The sequence below is a fragment of the Heloderma suspectum genome, chromosome 6, assembly GCF_057233095.1.
Source record: "Heloderma suspectum isolate Gila_16-S chromosome 6, 16-S_ref, whole genome shotgun sequence".
Lineage (NCBI taxonomy): Eukaryota > Metazoa > Chordata > Lepidosauria > Squamata > Helodermatidae > Heloderma > Heloderma suspectum.
Genome location: NC_139463.1, coordinates 118,747,874 through 118,768,984, shown reverse-complemented (window position 1 = coordinate 118,768,984; position 21,111 = coordinate 118,747,874). Strand labels below are relative to the sequence as shown.

The 21,111-nt window shown below is 46.2% G+C and overlaps 1 protein-coding gene across 1 annotated transcript; it reads right to left on the bottom strand.

Annotated features, from left to right (window-relative positions):
• Positions 1-744: 744 nt before the first annotated feature.
• LOC146342849 (vomeronasal type-2 receptor 26-like) lies at positions 745-20,722 on the bottom strand. Its single transcript, XM_084808036.1, has 3 exons — positions 20,713-20,722; positions 18,407-19,177; positions 745-875 (listed from the first exon to the last, which is right to left on the bottom strand). Exons 1-3 carry the CDS (start codon positions 20,720-20,722, stop codon positions 745-747), a joined length of 912 nt encoding a protein of 303 aa, XP_084664162.1.
• Positions 20,723-21,111: the final 389 nt, after the last annotated feature.

The following is a 21,111-nucleotide window of genomic DNA, read 5'->3' as shown; positions in this document are numbered from 1 at the left end:
GGGAGGCGCTCCGTCCCTCCCCCCGGAATCCTCGATGGGGGGGTCCGGTTCTCCCCCCTGGAATCCTGCCCGGCTGGCTCTGCTCCGTGGCGGCTCTGCGGAGCAGCTGGCCACGGCCGTCCGCAGCCGGAGTTCCAGCCACGGATGGGCTGCTGCGGATGCAAATGGTGGCCGCCATAGCTGCCGCCATTTCCACCAAGCCAGGCTGCCGTGATGGGCTATGTAAATACTAGTATAAAGTTGCAGTCGCTCCAGCGCAAATAGCATTGCCCTTATTTTCGATGTAGTCTACGTAAATCTTTACATAGAGTACCAAGACCAAATAAAGAATGCAAATGGTGGCACCCTATGGGCGCCGCCATTTGCGTACGCGCATTTTTTTTTCTAAGTCACCCGTGATAGGCTACGTAACAATTAACGTAGCCTATCACGGCTGACTTTGGAAATCTAGCCGTGATAGGCTACGTTAATCGTTACGTAGCCTATCACGGGGTTTGTTTTTTTAAAAAAACTTTACTTTGTAATGGCGGTGGTGGCAGCCGGTCGGAAGACTGGCTGCCGGCCCCACCCCTGATGAAAAGCCGAAGAACCGCCGCCGGGACCCAACTCCAGGAGGGACATTTGGCCCCGGTTAGTCCCATCCCGGGGGGTGGCAGAGAATTCAACCACCAATTTCGGGGTCTGAATGCGTTGGCACTCAGCCCCCCGAAGATTCGGGGAGAAACTCTCCGCCATCCCTATGCTTTAATGCTTTCTCCTCATTAGCTGCTCCCTGTTGTTCAGCTCAGGCTTGAAGAGAATAATGTCACATTTGGGGGGGAAGATACAGCCTAACACCCCAGCACTAGAAGCTATGATAGAGAAGATCTCCACAGCTACCATGTATTTGCCATTGGTGCTTAGGTAGGCAGGAACAAAAGACAGCCAAATGCTGCAAAACATCAGCATGCTGAAAGTGATAAACCTGGCTTCATTAAAACTGTCAGGCAACTTCCTGGCAAGGAAAGCCACCAGAAAGCTAATGATGGACAGAAATCCAATGTAGCCAGGACAAGAGAAAACATGAGGGCAGACCCTGCATTACATTGCACAATGATCTCCTCCATCACTGAGTGCATGTCTAAATCTGGGAATGGGGGAGAGGTTCTGAGCCACACAACACAAATGCCAGCTTGAAAGAGGGAGCAAGACAGGACAATGGAGGTGGCCAGCCTTTTTCCAACCCACCTCCTTATGCTGGACCCTGGCTTGGTGGCCATGAAAGCAACAACCACAGTGATGGTTTTGGCCAAGACACAAGAAACAGCCATGGAGAAGATAATAGCAAACATTGGTGGTTGGAGAGGGCAGCTCAGTTGGCCAGGCTTGCCAAGGAAGTACAAAGAAGAGAGGAAGCAGAGCAGGAGAGAGATAAGGAGAGTGTAGGTGAGGCCCTGGTTGTTGGCTTTGACTATGGGGGTATTTCTGTGCTTAATAAAAGTTTGCAGCACCAAAGCTTTGATCAGGGAAAAAGAAAGAGCAACAGCAGCTAAACTTCTCCCCAATGGTTCTTCATAGGACAGAAAGCTGATAACTTTAGGGAAGCATCGCTCTCGGTCCTTGTTTGGATACTGATCTTCTGAGCATTGAAAACAGTCATCTTTGCCTGGAAAAGGAAGAAGGAGGAGTCATCTATTTTATTTCTCTCTGGAATATGCTTTTTTGAACAGCCTTGTCCAAAATGCTGAAAGGAATCAAATGTAATAGGATTTTGCCTTATTCCCAATGGGATCATCTTGAGGAAGAAACCAATTTGCTCATGTATACCCATCCTCTTTGTCTCCCCTGTCCCACCCCAGGGTGTATATGGCCAACTCCCAAACCTTTATTTGTTACACTAGTACTCCAAAATTATACTCTCATGAGTGCTACTCATTAGAAACTTTCAGCTTTTTCAAATAATGTTCTACATCCCAATGGTTTAAAAAACATCATGACTCACCCTACCAACTTTATTATTTATGTACTTTTCTTTTCTTTTTTAACATCAGCAAATCTGCATTCCCCATGTTTGACTTTCAGGAGAAGGCTTATTTTGCTACAGAGATATGATCCCGCTGTCTGATATCACTGTTTTGTATTTGGGAACTAGCTATCTCAGTCAGGATCAGTGGTAGTGGAAGAAGCTTTAAACTTGACCTGTGGATACCATCAGCTGATTTCAACTCAAGAAAGGCACATTTCAACATGCAGTTTCATTTGCATTGAGATGTGTGTTGGTGGAGGGAAGAATATGTGTGGACATGTGGACACACTTGTAACCCACCACATTGCAGTGCCTGTGGCCCTCAAGGCCAGAAAGCTCACCCATCCCTGACTGAGGCCATTCCTGGTCATTCATAATAGGGGGATCTTCAGGATTCTTCCTCCCTGCATAGAATACAACAACTTGAGCCCTCAAAGGCCTGCCATTTTATCTCAACATTTTGCAGATGAAGTCACTCATATCCATGCCGACTTGGAGGTTCTTGTTTTCACAAAGTCTGAAACAGATATGGAAGTGCACCATCTAGCTGTTTTATGGATAACTTTTGGCTTGTGCAACCTATGGACAAGGAGAAATTGCTTTGAGGACTTAGGCCAACATCATGCTCTATGGATTCCTCTCCACCCTAGTTTGTGAAATACTCTGGAGCTGGGCTGGATACTTAGACCTGTGAGTTGGCCAATTCCTCCTGGGGGGCATTGAGTTCCCTGCAGCATTGAAGGAAGCAGTGTTGAAGCCCATGTTGAAGGAATCAAATGTTGATCCTCTGGTTCTGGATAACTACCGTCCAGTGACAAACTAACAATTCTTGAGTAGTGTTCTTCTTTGCCTGGAAGAGACCCAGTTTTAGGGCAATTTGAGGGCTAAATCCAAGAGCAATGCAAGAGGCCCAGGGTCAAGCACAGAGGCACCAGTCCAGGAAGAGCACAATGCAAGGTAGGAGTAGTCAGTAAAGAGCCAATGGTCACAGTATTCCCAGCAAGAGAGAAGGGGTGCCAAGAAGCAGAGTCAAGCAGAGGTCCAAAGGTCAGTGGAATGGAGGTTCCGTCAAGGAGCAAGGTGATGGAAACAAGGGTTTATGGCACTGGAGCTCATGCTAAGTGTCCTGCCCCCCCTCAGCAGCTCTCAAGACCCAAATGAGAGCTGATATAGCCAGAGCTTCCAGAGCCCCTCCCAAAGAGACAGCACCAAGTCCTCCTGATTCTGGTAGAAGTTTTACTCAGGAAGCATAACTTTACTCCTCAGTAGACCTTTACTCAGGAGGAGTCAAGCAACTATGATCATTGAGGCTCACCCTTCATGTCTGCATGCCAGCCTGTGCCTCCACCTTCTGGTGTCAATGCACTTGAGGACAGGGTGGAAATTCCGTTGTTGTTGTTGTTGTTGTTGTTGTTGTTGTAGATGTTATTGTTGTTGTTGTTGTTATTGTTGTTGTTTTCCTCTGTTACCATTTGTGAGGAATAGTGCCTCAGGAGTGCCATCTTGAGTTCCGTCGGAATCCACTGCTGTAGAAGGGCCCCCGTGAATCTTCTCCCCAGATGTCAGACGTGCTTTGGGTCTCCCTATCATCAGGAGGGCCCACATGGAGGGTACAATCTGCCAGGTTGAGTTCTTCATCTGATGGTTTATCCCAGCTGATGTTAGGGTCAGGCATGACTAGGGATGGTGGAGAATTTCTCCCCGAATCTTTGGGGGGCTGAGTGCCAACGTATTTGGCCCCCCGAAATCGGTGGTGAAATTCTCCACCCCCCCACCCCCCTGGGATGGGACTTACCTTTGGTGAATGTCCCTCCCGGTGGCGGGTCCCGGCGGCGGTTCATCGGCTTTTCAGCGGGGGCGGCAGCCAGTCTTCCGACTGGCTGCCACCACCGCCATTACAAAGTAAAGTTTAAAAAAAAAAAACCGTGATAGGCTATGTAACGATTAATGTAGCCTATCATGGCTAGATTTCCAAAGCTATTTGCATTGCCCTTATTTTCGCCATAGTCTACTTAAATCTTTACGTAGACTACCGGGACCAATTAAGGAACGCAAATGGCGGCGCTCATGGTAGCCGCCATTTGCGTACACGCTTTTTTCTCTTTTTTTTCAAAGTCACCCGTGATAGGCTACGTAACGAGCCTTGCCAGGACCAAAAGTGGCTCCTCGAAGAATGCAAGTAAGCCACTCTGTCCTTCTCCTTCCATTGTTGTGGAAACAGGACCCAGGACAATGCTTAATCCTTCTTGGGCAGGTAGGCCATCTGTTGCCCTACCTCTACAAGACAGATCTTGCCTTCCTTATCCTGTCCTTTATGATCTGTATGGGACACATTATCCTGTCATTTTATTATTCTATGTTTTATTATCTGGACAGGACAGATCTGATGTAATCAGGTCTGGACAGGACAGATCTTGGCTTTTGATCTTGGGTCAGCATCAACTGTCCATCCCACCCCAATAGTGCAGGCTTTCAGGAAATCCCTGAAGACTTACTTGTGTTCCCTGGCATTCCCTGACTAAGTTTTATCAGACTGTTCTGGGTTGTAGGTGCAATTATGTGTGTGTGTGTGGGGGGGGTTGTCTTCTGTTGGAGCCGACCCTTGGGAGGGCTCTCACCTTGAAAGGCAGCCTAGTAATATCTGAACTGAATAAATTGTAATAAATGCAATGTTGATTTCTTATAATAAACTTCTAAGAAATCAGAGCATATTAATCAAATATTTAGTGTCTACATAACTGGCTATTTGATGATCTGACTACAAACATTGATACAACCTAGAAGAATGGATGGTTAACATCCATCAGACGTTCTTTCCCAAATGTGGAAAGTCTTAACTGATATTTGGACATCAGCTGGATCTTTGGATCTTAGGAAGCTGGCTTATATCCTGTCAGGCCATTGGTCCATTTAGCCCAGAATTGTCAACAGTGACTGGAAGCAGCTGTCCAGGGTTTCAGATGGGTGTTTTTCCAGGCCTACCTGGAGATGGCAGGAATTGAACCTGGGACCTTCTGTATGAAAAACAAACAAACAAACAAACAAATAAATAAATGGTCTACTACTGAGCTCAGATGACAATCAGGAGTTCTAGCAAATGGACACGATGATACATATATAGCCCTGACCCTTACCAAGTGGTTGCATGTGGACTAGGAAATCTAGAAGTTCAAAAATGGTAGTATAGTATGAACCCTAACTGGGGTAACATTTCATGCATCACATCACCTACCCGTCTGGTTTGAAATCTTCCCTTCTGGACACAGATTACAATCATAGCAACAGAATTTCTCACCTTCCTTCTTTCTCTTCTGAGATCCAGGCTGGCAGGAGTCACTACAGAGAGAAAGGGGCAGGACCTATCCATAAAGACGAAGAATGTTTACAGTAGGAGATATTGGAAACATTTTTTTAACGTTAGCTGATACAGAACTTTCTTTTTTTAAAAAGTGATCACTTGGTATGGAAGATGCAGAACATGGTACATGCAAGCATCTGCTAGAACTTTCTGGGACATGGCAAATATTACTTTTACCATGTGTTGGTTCCCCGAGAAATACTTAAAAGCTAGGGATGGTGGAGAATTTCTCCCCAAAACTTGAGGGGGCCGAGCGCCAATGTGTTCGGCCCCAGGGAGAAATTCTCCACCCCCCCGCCCCCGCACCCCCCCGGTATGGGACTTACCTTTGGCGAATGTCCCTCCTGGCGGCGGGTCCGGCCGGCGGTTCGTCGGGTCTTCGTCCGGGGCGGGAGCAGCAGCCGGTCTTTTGACCGGCTGCTGCCTCCGTCTTTCCAATAAAAGAAAAAAAAAAGGCCCCCGTGATAGGCTACGTAACGATTAGCGTAGCCTATCACAGCTAGATTTGCAAAGTCAGCCGTGATAGGCTATGTAAATCGTCACGTAGCCTATCACGGGTGACTTTAAAAAAAAAAAAAAGCACGTACGGATAATGGCGGCCCCCATAGGGAGCCGCCATTCACGTTCCTTATTTGGTCGCTGTAGTCTACGTAAAGATTACGTAGACTACGGCGAAAATAAGGGCAACGCTATCAAAATAAAACATTATTTTGATGTCCAAATCCAAAAGAGTGTTGCCCTTATTTTCGCCATAGTCTACGTAAATCTTTAAGTAGACTACAGCAACCAAATACTGCCGCCGCTGCCATTACAAGTGAAGTAAAAAAAAAAAACACCCCCGTGATAGGCTATGTAACGGTTAATGAAGCCTATCATGGCTAGATCTCCAAAGTCAGCCATGATAGGTTACGTTAATCGTTATGTAGGCTATCACGGGTGACTTTGGGGGGAAAAAAAGCGCATACACAAATGGCGGCCCCGATGGGGCACCGCCATTTGCGTTCCTTATTTGGTCCGTGTAGTCTACATAAAGATTTACGTAGACTACGGCGAAAATAAGGGCAACGCAAATAGCGTACGCTATTTGCGTATGCGCTTTTTTTTTTCAAAGTCACCCGTGATAGGCTACGTGACGATTTACGTAGCCTATCATGGCTGACTTTGGAAATCTAGCCATGATAGGCTACATAAATCGTCACGTAGCCTATCACGGGGGTGTTGTGTTTTTTTTTTACTTCACTTGTAATGGCAGCGGCGGCAGTATTTGGTTGCTGTAGTCTACTTAAAGATTTACGTAGACTATGGTGAAAATAAGGGCAACGCTATTTTGGATTTGGACATCAAAATAATGTTTGATAATAATGATATCAATGATATATATAATAATGATATATATAATAATGATAAAGGTTTTTTACTTTTTTTTCGTGGCCAGGTAGACGGGGCGCTTCTACCTAGCCTGAATTTCGCTGGCGAGGGATGGGGCGCCTCCCCCCCCGGCCTGAATTTCGGCCAGGTGAGGCGGGGCACCTCCCCCCCTCGCATGAACTTCGGGGGAAGAAGCAAAGCGCCTCCCCCCCACCGCGAAGCAAGCTTCGAAGACAGGTAAGAGACATTCGCCCATCCCTAAATGGGTTGTAACAGTGGAGATTTCATTGTGCATCACTCCCCCTGCCAAATGAGATGGGAACTGCACATAACATCGTGTTACACACACCAGGGATGGGGGTCCATCTGGCCCCCTCACCCAAGTGTAGTTCCCTTCCCTGTCTTAGTGTGGTTGTTCTTTGCTGTAAGAAGGATGAACAATTAAATAAATAGCAGGATTTTTTTTTTATTCCAAGACTTCTAAAGGAGTGCATCAGATTCATTCCATCCAGAACATGAACACTTTTGATAATCTGGTACATTCTTATCAAAAACTGAGCTGACAGATAGTTCACTCCCATTTGAACAAGCAAATGCATGCAATCCAAAGGAAAAGGGCAAGAAAGCAGGGAAGGCAGGTACAGAGTCTGAAAGTTAATTATTATCTGTTGGTGGTCATCGGGAATGGGCACTGAAGAGAGAGTTAAGGAAGAGGAGGATTCAAAATGAGAGTTGATCCCAGTGGACCGATTGGAGAGAGCTTCATGACCCGATGCAATTGAGGGCTGCAAGACATGGTTCTGGGGGACGAGAATTGAAATGAAACTTCATCCAATTGAAATGGCAGGGGAAAGGAAATGGATTGATGTCTTACCTTTCCTTTGGAAGACACGCAAGAATGACATATGAAGAAGATGGGCAGGACTGGTATGTCTGGAATCTCCACCTCATAGCCCTGAAGAGTAACCACACTATCTCCATGTGTTGAAAGTAACACATTTAATTGAGCAGGTTGATGCTTTATTTTTTTCTCCTTATTAGCTGCTCCCTGCTGTTCATCTCAGACTTGATGAGAATAATGTAACATTTGGGTGGAAAGATATAGCCTAACAATCCAGCACTGGAGGCTACTATGGAGAAGATCTCCACAGCTACCATGTATTTGCCCTTGGTGCTTAGGTAGGCAGGAACAAAAGACAACCAAACATATCAGCATGCTGAAAGTGATAAACGTGGCTTCATTAAAACTGTCAGGCAACTTCCTGGCAAGGAAAGCCACCGAGAAGCTAAGGATGGACAGAAGTCCCATGTAGCCCAGGACAAGAGAAAACATGAAGACAGACCCAACATTGCATTGCACATAGGGGTGTACGAAAGTTCCGCCACGGATTGGAGGGAGGCCGAATGCCAGCGCATTCAGCCCCCCAAAATCGGTGGCGGAATGGCCCACCCCCCTGGGACAGGACTTACCTTGGGCAGATCTTCCTGGCAGCGGTGGCTCCAGCAGTGGCTCCGGAAGCGGTTTGGCAGTGGCGGCTCCAGCACCCGGTCTTCTGACCATCTGCCACCGCTGCCATTTCCAGGTCAAAAAACAAAAACAAAAAAACGTGATAGGCTACATAAAGATTTACGTAGCCTATCATGGCTAGATTTAAAAAAAAAAAAAACACTGTGATAGGCTACATAATTGTTTACGTAGCCTATCATGGCTGACTTAAAAAAAAAAAAAGCGCGTACGCAAATGGTGGTTGCATTGGCCGCCGCCATTTGCGTTCCTTATTTTGGCATGTCTTAGTCTACGTAAACATTTACGTAGACTAAGACGGCGAAAATAAGGGGAATGCAAATAGCGTAGATGCTACGCTATTTGTGTTCCCCTTATTTTCGCCGTCTTAGTCTACGTAAATGTTTACGTAGACTAAGACGCGCCGCCATTTGCGTACGCGCGTTGTTGTTGTTGTTTTCAAATCAGCTGTGATAGGCTACGTAAACATTTACATAGCCTATCATGGCTGACTGCAGGGAAGCAAACAGCAGTGGCTACGGCCGCTGCCATTTGCGTCCCTCCTAGCCAGTGGCTGGATGTCCGGCTGCTGGCGGACCTGGGCAGCGGCTCCGCAGAATCGCTGCGGAGCACAGCCAGCCAGCCAGGATTCCAGGGTGGGGGAGGGACGGAACGCCTTCCCCCCACCATCAACATAATCCGCAAACAGGTAAGTGACTTTCGTACATCCCTAATTGCACAGTGATTTCTTCAGTGACTGAGTGCTTGTCTAAATCTGGGAATGGGGGACAGGTTCTGAGCCACACAACACACATGCCAGCTTGAATGAGGGAGCAAGAAAGGACAATATAGGTGGCCAGTCTTTTCCCCAACCCTGTTGTCATGCTGGACCCTGGCTTGGTGGCCATGAAAGCGACAACCACAGTGATGGTTTTCGGCAACACACAAGAAAAACCACTGAGAAGATCAAACCAAACATTGGTTGTTGGAGAAGGCAGCTCAGTTGGCCAGGCTTGCCAAGGAAGAACAAAGAAGAGAGGAAGCAGAGCAGGAGAGAGATAAGGAGAGTGTAGGTGAGGCCCCGGTTGTTGGCTTTGACTATGGGGGTATCTCTGTTCTTAATAAAAGTTCACAGCACCAAAGCTATGATCGGGGAAAAAGAGTGTCAGAAGCTAAACTTCTCCCCAATGGTTCTTCATAGGAAAGAAAGCTGATAACTTTAGGGATCCATCCATCTCAGTCCTTGTTTGGATACTGATCATTGGATGACTGAGCATTGAAAACAGTCATCTGTGTCTGGAAAAGAAAGAAGGAGGAGTCATCTATTTAATTTCTCTCTGGAATATGCTTTTTTGAGCAGCCTGGTCCAAAATGCTGAAAGGAATCAAATGTAGAAGATTTTGCCTTATTCCCAATGGGATTGTCTTGATGAAGAAACCTATTTGCTTACGTAGAACCATCCTCTTTGTGTCCCCCGTCCCACCCCAGGGTATATATAGCCAACTCCCAAACCTTTATTTGTTACACTAGTATTCCAAAATTATACTCTCATGGGTGCTACTCAATAGAAACTTTCAGCTTTGTCAAATACTGTCCTAAATCCCAATGGTTTAAAAAATTTCCAGACATCATGACTTATCCTACCAACTTTATTATTTATGTACTTTTCTTTTCTTTTTTAACTTCAGCAAATCTGCATTCCCCATGTTTGACTTGGCAGGAGAAGGCTTATGTTGCTACAGAGATATGATCCTGATGTCTGATATCACCATTTTTTTATTGGGGAACTAGCTATCTCATTCAGGATTGGTGGTAGTGGAAGAGGCTTTGAATTTGGCCTGGGGATACCATCAGCTGATTTCAATTCAAGAAAGGCAAATTTTAACATACAGATTCAGTTGAATTGATATATGTGTGGACATGTGGACACCCTTGTAACCCAGCACATTGCAGTGCCTTTGGCCCTCAAGGCCAGAAAGCTCACCCATCCCTGACTGAGGGCATTCCTGGTAATTCATAATAGGGGGATCTTCAGATTTCTTCCTCCCTGCATAGAATACAACAGCTTGAACCCTTCAATTTCATTTGAACCTCAAATGCTTGCCATTTTATCTCGACATTTTTCAGATGAAGTCACTCATATCCATGCCGACTTGAAGGTTCTTGTTTTCACAAAGTCTGAAATGGATACAGCAAGTGCACCATCCAGAATGTTTTATGGATACTAGGGATGTCAGAGAATTCCACCACAGTTCTCGGTGAGGCCGAATGCCCTTGCACTCGGCCCCCCAAATCTGTGGTGGAACGGCTGCCCCCCCACCCCCCCCCCGCAGATCACCCCTGGGACAAGACTTACCTGGGGCGGATCTTCTGGGCGGCGGTGGCTCCAGCAGCAGCTCTGGAGGCTTCAGCTCTGGCGGTTTCAGCTCCGCTGGCGGCGACTGCTCAAAGACACAGTGGGGATTCCACTCCATGCCACTTCCCCTCCCAACTGTGCTCCTTGCAAAGCCTTAGAGCCCGTGGAAGGCTGGGTGAGGTGACATCCAGAAAGATGCCCAAATTATGTTCCAACCCATGCCTTACCGTAATCTCTGCCCTTGCTAAGCTACTGTAGACCTGTATTAGCAGGATTTTCTAAGGATGGCGGAGTATTCCACCACAGATTTCAGTGAGGCTGAATGCACAGTAAAGGCAGCCACGCAAATGGCAGCAACGATGCCATTTGCGTGGCTGCCTTTACTGTAATAGGCTATGTAAATACTTACGTGGCCTATCATGGTAAGAGCAGCAGTACAATAAGCATAGCATCCGCCGTTTGTGCCCCTGCTCTTTGCCGTGATAGGCTACGTAAATGCTTATGCAGCCTGTCACGGCAGCCTGGCAGGACGCAAATGGAGGCCGCTGTGGTGGCTGCCATTTGCGGGTGCAGCAGCTGGCCGTGGCCAGAACTCCGGCTGTGGATGGCCCTGGCTGGGGGCTCCGTGGTTGTGCCACAGCGCAGAGCTGGCCAAGGGATGATTCCGGGGGGAGGGATGGAGCTCCTTCCCCCCACTGCGGATCAAAGCTGTGAAAAGTTAAGTGACTTTCGTACATCCCTAGGATTCTCATCACCTTTGCCTAATACTGAAATTCCTATACAATGCTAATGCTGTGTCACACATATGTGGTTAATATGTACGTTTCTAACACATGGATGTTCACACATGTGTTTAAATTGCATATACCATAACACTCCTATGGCAGAAAATCTGAATGCAAATACACAAAAAACAGTTTCTCCAGGCAGAGAAAGTTCACTTTGAGGTAATATTTATTCAATTCTCTTAAGAATTTGACCACTTTGCGAGTTTATGTGCAGTATAAAATAGGGGTGTACGAAACCCTGCTTACCTGGCTCTGCCGGGTTCCACTGGGGGGGGAGGTGCTCCATCCCTCCCCCCAGAATCCTCACCAGGGGAGGCGCTCTGTGACTCCCCCCTGAATCCTGGGTGGCTGGCTCCACTCCGCAGGGATTCTGCGGAGCCGCCGGCCAGCTCTGCCATTGGCCAGACATCCGGCCGCTGGCTAGCAGGGACGCAAATGGCGGCAGTCGTAGCCCCTTATGCGTTTCCCATATTTTCGTGGTCTTAGTCTACGTAAACGTTTACGTAGCCTATCACGGCTGATTTAAAAGAAAAAAAATGTGTGTATGCAAATGGCGGCGCCATTTGCATTCCTTATTTTAGCACGTCTTAGTCTACATAAACATTTACGTAGACTAAGACCGTGAAAATAAGGGGAACGCAAATAGCATAACGTCTATGCTACTTGTGTTCCCCTTATTTTTGCCGTTTACGTAGACTAAGTATGTTATGTACTTAGTAAATGTAAATGTTTACGTAGACTAAGACGTGCCAAAATAAGGAACACAAATGGTGGTGCCCATGGGTGCCGCCATTTGCATACGTGCGTTTGTTTTTTGTTTGTTTTTAATCAGCCATGATAGGCTACGTAAATCTTTACGTGGCGTATCATGTTTTCTTGGTTTTTGTTTTTTTTTTAATGGAAAGGGCGGCAGAAGACCGGCTGCCGCCGCCGCCGCCACAGAACCACCGCTGGAGCCGCCGCCGGCAGGAAGATCCGCCCAAGGTAAGTCCCGTCCCGAGGGGACAGACCGTTCCGCCACCAATTTCGGGGGGTGGAATGCGATGGCATTTGGCCTCCCCGAGATCCATGGTGGAATTCTCTGACATCCCTAGTCATACCACCATCATTTGCATCCCTGCAGTGAGCCGTGATAGGCTACGTAAAAATTTATGTAGCCTAACATGGCAAAGGGAAAACCCCAGCGTACACAAATGGTGGTAGCCGCTGCCATTTGTGTACGCTGTGTTCCCCCCCCCTTCCATGATAGGCTATGCAAATACTTGCATAGCCTATCATGGCAGGGGGGAAAGAAACCCAGCATACACAAATGGTGGTAGCTGCCGCCATTTGCGTACGCTGGGGTTCCCCCCCTGCCGTGGTAGGCTACGTAAATACTTACGTAGCCTATCATGGCCTCTGCAGGGACACAAATGGTGTCTCTGCGTTAGCCATGATAGGCTACGTAAGTATTTACGTTGCCTATCACAGCAGAAGAAGGAGGAAGCAAATGGTGGCCACAGGATGGCCACCATTCGCACAGCAGTATGGATGGAAGAAGATAAGTGCTCGTGGGATGGGGGTGCAGGGGCTTCGTTCCATGTCGGTTTTTTTGGGGGACGAATGTGCTGGCATTTAGCTTCCCTGACAGCCCTGGTAAAAAATCAAATCAAATCATTTAATGGCTCTTGGACAGTATTGTTCATAGTATTGTTGTATTATTCCAGCATTTAATTGCGTTATTAACTTCTGATGGACGAACCAAGTTGCGTGTTGGAGCCTCTGCCTGCTGCTCCTCCTTCAACACACCCTGGAGGACCTCCTCCTCTTCCCCCTCCGCCATGCTGGGGATGTCAGACACCTCTAACCGAATGCCCACCAGTGGGCTCCCCTCTTCCACTACAGAAGGAGATGCTCCTCCTCCTTGGTCAAGAGTGTGACTACTGCACTGCCCACACCAGCCTCCTCAAACACTGACCCCCGGGCACTGCACCTGGCCTCTGCACTCCGCTGCCGTACTGCACTGGGATGCACTGTCTGGACTAGGGGACAGACAGCTTGCCTAACGGTGCTGCTACTAGGGATGTCAGATAATTCCGCCACGGATCTCAGTGAGGCCGAATGCCAGTGCAGTCAGCCCTGAAATCTGTGGTGGAACAAAGCCCCCCACCCCTCCACCCCACGAAATGGGCCCGGATGGAGCACCTACCTGTTGCCATCTGCACTGCGTTGTCTGCTTTCATATAGCCGTGATAGGCTACGTAAATACTTACGTAACCTATGACGGCTAACGCAGGGCCACCATTTGCATGCCTGTGGAAGCTGTGATTGACTGTGTAAGTATTTACGTAGCCTATCACAGCAAAATACAGGGACACAAATGGCAGCAGCTATGGCAGCCGCCATTTGCATCCCTGCAGGCTGCCAAGTGGCCAGATATGCGGCTGTGGGCATCCCCGGCCGGCGGCTCCACAGAATGTCTGCAGAGCGGAGCTGGCCAGAGAGAATTTTTGGGGGAGGGACGGAGCGCCTCCCCCCCACCTTGAATGTCACCCTTCGAAAAGGTAGGTGACTTTTGTACATCCCTAGCTGCTAGTAACAGCAGCACCTCACCCACCTCTGCCCCTGCCATCACCCCAAAGATGCCTCATTTTGCACTGGATTTCTTTGCCACACAGCAGAATGTTATTGGAATAAGAAGGTAATTAATATAAATAGTTTGGGCTTAGTGCTTTTTCAACACTGTCTTGAAATTGGGACATGTAGGATTGGTGGAACAACAACTTAACACACATGCATGGACACACACACACACACACACACACACGGACACACGGACACATACACACAAGAGCAAAAGTAAAGGAGAACTACCTAAGCCAATAATGGGTACATTTAATTTATATGTATATATATACAGTGTATTTCACTTTTTTTATGGAAGGCAGGTTAACTTCAAGAAATACAGGATAACAGTGGAGGTGGTAAGATAAGAGCCAAGCGTGAGCAAACAATAATATATGTTTTTTTAAAAAAACTTTAATGTCTGTTTTGGGACGATCAACATAGAGAGGACACAGATGGTTGACTTCAGCACAGGAGGGCGCGGGAATCCAAACACTGCACACATAGGCTGCTATAATATGTCTTTTAAACGAGTTTAGAAAGCAAGACAAAACTAAATGGTTGAATATGACTGTAAAGTGGGGGGGGGGCTCCTTGTGAGCCCAGAACTCAATGTATGTTTTTAAAAATTAAAATAAGACTGGGTTTTTAAAAATCTAGAAGAGACAGAGTTGAAAGACAAAAATGACAAGCAAACAGATTGGAGAAAGCAGAAGTCAGGGTAGACCTTAAACAACAAACGCAGCCTTTTCTGGAGCCCACAAGCGACATAAACAAACAAACACAGGAATGGAGGGGGAGGGGGGAGTGTAGCAGCAACGAGAAAGGAAAAGCTGTTAGTTTGAAAAAATATGGAAAGGAGAGATTAATATATCTAATACAAATAACAAATGAGTGAGAGGAATAAAGAAATAGGAGAAGGTGGCTGGAAGGGGTGCAAAGACACTGTCTCAAAGAGGCTGGTCGAGCAAAGAGCAAGGGAACGATCCCACTACAACATAGCTGTTTGTTTCCTTTTAAATATCAAGGAAAGCCTAATGACAATTGAGAATGAAGGAATAGAAGGCGGAAATGCAAGGAACGCATGCACGCATGCACACACCAGATAATCTAACTAACTATTCACCAGCCCTCTCCCAAAGACACAGCTAGTGCAATAACTGAACACAGCCTTTCCCCAAAGTATATACCCCCCTACTCCACTACCCTCTCTGATTGGAGACTGCTGGTGTCGGTTCTGGCTGAGAGTTCCTATTTGCCAAAGCACAATCCCTCCTCCTCCTGCGCTCGCCTTCCTGCCCCCTTGTCTGCTCACCTTCCCCCTCCTCCCTTCCTCCCTCCCTGCTCTCTCCTCCTTCTCCACCTCCTGCCCCTCCGTGTGAGATTTCAGAAGTTGAAACATTTTGGAGAAAGCCTGTCTGGACTCCACAAGCATTAAGTAGAGCTCCAAATATATGAGGTGGAAGAGGTGCTTCATGGCGATTCGCCTTGGGGCGCCTCGGCTTTGCTCTGATCCACTTCGTGTCACCAGAGGCTGGTCCGAATCTGCCCACTTTACCTCGTTACTTGGGCTTTGTAATGAGGCAGTACACAGCCCTATCACACATATATGGTTAATATATATGTTTATAATATGTGCACCCGTGTGTATAAATTTCATATATTCTAATACTCCTACAGCAGAAACCATGAATGTAAATGTGCAGAAAGCAGTTTGTCCAGTCAAAGAAAGGTTAGTTTTAGGAGATATTTATTCATCCCTTTTTAGAGTTCAACCACTTGGTGACTTTAAGTGGAGGGTAATAACCAACCTAGCAATCTTCTTCTCACTCACCCAGCTCTATTGAAGAGGAAGATGTAGGGATGGTGGAGAATTAAAATAAAAAGTTAAAAAAAAAAAACACGCCCCCGTGATAGGCTACGTGACGATTAACGTAGCCTATCACGGCTAGATCTGCAAAGACAGCCATGATAGGCTATGTAAATCGTCACGTAGCCTATCACGGATTTACGATTTACGTAGACTACAGCGACCAAATAAGGAATGCGAATGGTGGCTCCCTATGGGGCCGCCATTTGCGTACGCACTTTAAAAAAAAAAGTGATAGGCTACGTGATGATTTACGTAGCCTATCATGGCTGACTTTGCAGATCTAGCCATCATAGGCTACATTAATCGTCACGTAGCCTATCACGGGGGCGTGTTTTTTTTAACTTTTTATTTCGCGGCCGGGCGAGGCGAGGCGCCTCCCCCCCGGCCTGAATTTCGGCCGGGCGAGGCGAGAAGCTTCCCCCCAGGCCTGAACTTCGTGGGGAGAGCAGCGAAGCACCTCCCCCCCACCGCGAAAAGCTGTGAGACCAGGTAAGTGACTTTCGTGCACCCCTAGGAAGATGGAGTTGTGGATATGGGTTAGGCTTTGTCTTCGCATGTAAGAATTCCTTCAAAATGATGATCAGCAACCGTGCAGGATGGAGTCTTACACTTTAACTGATTTTCTGGCTTCCTCCAGCTAGTTTCACTTTTGATTGCAGATTTGACCAAAGCAGGATTATTTACTGACCTGAAATCTCCTGTGAGCAAGATCATCACTGCACTAAAGGAGTTGAGATCGTGCAGAGATCCAACTCTAGACTTTTCTTCACAGTGAACATCAGGGTCCTGGTAATTTTGCACAGGAAGTCCAGCAAGGCTGTACAATTATAGAGACAGCTTGAATTTATAGTTATTACACAAAGAAAAGTGTCAGATGCAGAATGGAAGATGATTATGAAGACTTTTATGAAGCAGTTATTACTTGGTAGATGAAGGGTGTACCATTATATAAATGGCAGAAATTTTTAGATCTCAAAAGAGCAAGATTATGGCAAGCAAGGAGGCACCTGACTATACTATGAATTAAACTAACAATAACATGAATTATTGTAGTGTGAATCTCTCTATGAACTGCCCAGAGAGCTTTGGCTATTTGGCAGTATAGAAATGAAATGAAATGAAATGAATAAAAGACGAAATACAGGAAATAATTAAAAACAAAGGAATTTTTTTTTCATTTTCAAAGGAACACCTTTTATGAAATAGTAAGAATAAATTTTTGCTCTGGTACATGGAGCTATTTCTATAGTTGGTTTCTCCATCTGTATACCAGTTAGCACTATATCAGCTTCAACCAGTTCTTACTGGTATCATGAACATTAACACATCAAGTCATAAAGTCACAATGTACTGTTCCCACAAATATGGGGTAGGGAGAGGGATTTGTTAGCTTTGGTTTCTCCTGCATTTAGATTTTTTGTAAAGATACAGCTCATTCCTCCTGAGATATGAAAAAAGAAAAGTGAATTTTGAAAAATCCGTATTTATTTATTTACTTTAAAAAAATGAGCTCAAAAAATCCACAGCCATTTGCACCAGCCATTTGCAATCCTTGGACTGATACAAAGGGAAATGGGGGGGGGGGTGTGGAAGGCAGAGGACAGCAAGGAAATACAGGTATGTGTTTGTAAGGTAACAAAGTTACATATTTGATCTGGAAAGAACACTGAAGCAACAATTGGGGGAGGGGATGAGCCAAAATGGTAGTTGAACCTTGGACTGAAGTTGTGTTCCCTCAGGCACAGCCAAGTAGAAATGCTTGCTGACATAACCAGTTCTGGGGGAGGAAGAATGAAACAGCAGTTGTTCCAAAACAGGCTAATGAAAAAACTCCTAGAGAGCAATGCTATGCCCACTAGACAGCGTCGGAGAGGTGGGGATAAAAAAGTTTGGTTTCCTGGTTCCAACCTTGGAGACAGGGCTCCAAGCTCAGAAAAGGAAACCATGCTCCCTGCTCCTCCCATCCCCCTCATAGCCTGCATGGAAAGAACTGTGCTGGCTACCTCACCATGCTCTTGCAAAATGGAGTGCAGAGATAGAGAAAAGGTGTGCTCCCAGGGGCAGGTGGGGGAGAAGACCAAGGTGACTGCCTTATGCCATTTCCTATGTCCACCCCAGCCTCCTTCCAAGACTACTGTTAGATGGGTGAAATCGCCTGTGTAGCAGAAATGCAGGGTTGCTGGAGCACGGAGCTACCATTCTCCTTCTGCCCTGCATTGTATCTTCAAAGTTTGGATGCTGCCAACTCTCTGGATAGCATTGTGCCCCTAATGTCTTACCCCTACCTCTCAGGATAGACAGAGGTGATGTGTGAATAAGATGGTTTGATCTGGGATATCTGTTATCTCTTATCTGTATGCCCACTGCCTCAATGTATTAGACAACACAGAAGTAATACATCTAATTGAGCAGAGTGATGCTTATTTTTTTCTCCTCATTAGCTTATACCTGTTGTTCAGCTCAGGCTTGAAGAGAATAATATAACATTTTGGAGAAAGATACAGCATAATAACCCAGCACTGGAGGCCAAGATAGAGAAGATCTCCACACCTACCATGTATTTGCCCTTGGTGCTTACATAGGCTGGAACAAAAGACAACCAAACACTGCAAAACATCAGCATGCTGAAGGTGATAAACTTGGCTTCATTAAAAGCATCTGGCAAATTCCTGGCTATGAAAGCCACAGTGAAGCTGATGAGGGACAGAAGTCCCATGTAGCTTAGGACAAGAGAAAACATGATGGCAGATCCTACATTACATTTCACAATGATTTCTTCAGTGATTGAGTGCATGTCTAAATCTGGGATGGATGGAGAGGTTCTGAGCCACACAACACAAATGCCAGCTTGAATTGCAGAACAAGTAAGGACAATGGAGTTGGACAACCGTTTCCCCACCCAGTTCCTCAAGCGGGACCTGGGTTTGGTGGCCATGAAAGCTACAACCACAGTGATGGTTTTGGCCAACACACAAGAAACAGCTACTGAGAAGATCAAACCAAATACTGGTTGTTGGAGGAGGCAGGTCAGTTTCCCAGGTTGGCCAAGGAATAGCAAAGAAGAGAGGAAGCAGAGCAGGAGGGAGACAAGGAGCATGTACGAGAGCTGTCTATTATTTGCTTTGACTATGGGGGTATTTCTGTGATTGATTAATGTCTGCAGCACCAAGACTGTGATCAAGGAAAAAGAAAGAGCAACTGAAACTAAACTTTTCCCCAATGTTTCTTCATAGGACAGAAAGCTTATAACTTTGGGGATGCATCGGTCTTGGTCCTTGTTTGGATAGTGATCTTCTGGACATGCAGAACAGTCATCCACATCTGAAAAAAAAGGGTGAGGTATCAAAATGATGAGGCATACGTGAATGGTAGCCAGTTTCCCTGAATAATTTGCACATTGGAATCACTGTTTCTGTTCTGACCTCTCTTGAAGTTTCACATACGATGTTGATAGTGTGAGAAGATATTGTGGTATAGAGAGGGATACCCCAGGCTGCTGGCCCTTCCTAAATGAAATGAAACTAATAAAAGAAAAGAAAAAAAGAGATCCATAAGAAGAATTGTGTTATGGTGCCTTTCCCTGGGCTTTAATTCAAGTGTGGTAAGCCGAGGAGGCTACAGGCTGCTGGAGAGAGGATTGCACAAAGACACGGGAAAGATGTGAACAGAGTTGCATCATAAGTAAAGTCAGCACATGAACCCTGAACCCAACCCATAAGAATTTCTTTAAAATTGTCCTCTCCTTTGAATTACTTTATGGAAATATTTTCTTTTCTATCAAGTTGAAAGAGAATGGTTGAAAAATATGTTGGAGCTCTAGTTTTCACCCTATTTGCTGGAAGATTTCATGCATCACATCACCTACCTATTTCAAATGAAATCTTTCCTTCTGGACATAGATTACAATCATAGCAGCAAAACTTCTCCACTTCCTTCTTTCTCTTCTGAAAACCAGGGTGGCAGGACTCACTACAAACAGAAACGGGTAGGACCTATCCATAAAGATCAAGAGTGTTTAGGATGGGAAATATGAGAAATAAAATGTGATCATAAAAGTATATACAATATAGGGATGTTAGAGAATTCCACCACAGATCCCAGGGGGGCCGAATTCAAGTGAATTCGGCCTCCCGGAATCTGTGGCGGAACGGAGCTCCCCAACCCTCCACCCCGCGAAAGCCCCGCAAAACGGAGCCTACCTGGCTGCGGCTCAAGCTGCGGCTGCGGCTCTGGCAGTAGCGGCGGTGGATCCAGCTGCTGCTGGGCTGCTGCAGACGCAAATGGCGTCCTGAGTAGGGGACGCCATTTGCGTCCCTATGGTAGCCCATGATAGGCTACATAAATATTTACATAGCCTATCACAGCTAAAGCAGAGATGCAAATGGCATCCACTACACCATTTGCGTCCCTGTTCTTTGTAGTAATAGGCTACATAAAGATTTACGTAGCCTATTACTGCAAAGAATAGGGACGCAAATGGTGCGAGCTACGCGGACACCATTTGCATCCCAGCGGCAGGAGCCAGACGGTGCCGGCTGGCAGCTCTGCAGACTCACCATCTGCCACAGATGAATGCCTTATCCCATAAACACATGGATGGCCAATGATGGTCCACAGTCCTTTTGTTGCTCATATATATATATTCTGTTTGCTCTTAGTCGTTCCAAATTTATTCAAGGCCTACTAGGGGTGTGTGTGTGTGTGTGAATTAAAATACTTTGGGCTTTAATGTTTTATCCCCCATGCCTTTTCTTTCTTTAATGTGAATGTGACTTTGACCAATAGAGAGCCTAATCACCCATGACAGAATCAATTTATCTGGCAAAGGATATTTCTACATCTGGCTGCCAGTTTACATATCCTCATGATGGTGTGCCTGCCATCTGCAAGGTGTGCCTTCTGCAGAAGGTGTGCCTTCTGCAGAACCCAGAGTCAGAGAGACCACGGAGTGAAGGAAAAAGAGATTCTTTATTTAACGCGCGGGCTTAAGGCTGGAATCTTTTCCAAAGAACCAGAAGCCTCGAAATACATCAGCACATTGTTTTTATAGACATTGTGACACATATGAAATGGCTCCTCCTCCCCCTCCCGTGTGGGGTTGCAGTCCTCAACATTTCTTCTCCTAGCACCATTGTTTATAATACAAGAACTGGGTTATAGGGTAGCCATGATAAGGAGAGAACAGAAGAGAACAGCAGAGAACAAGATATACAATTGTATGACCTTTGACAAGATAAGGAATTCCTGTGTCTCAT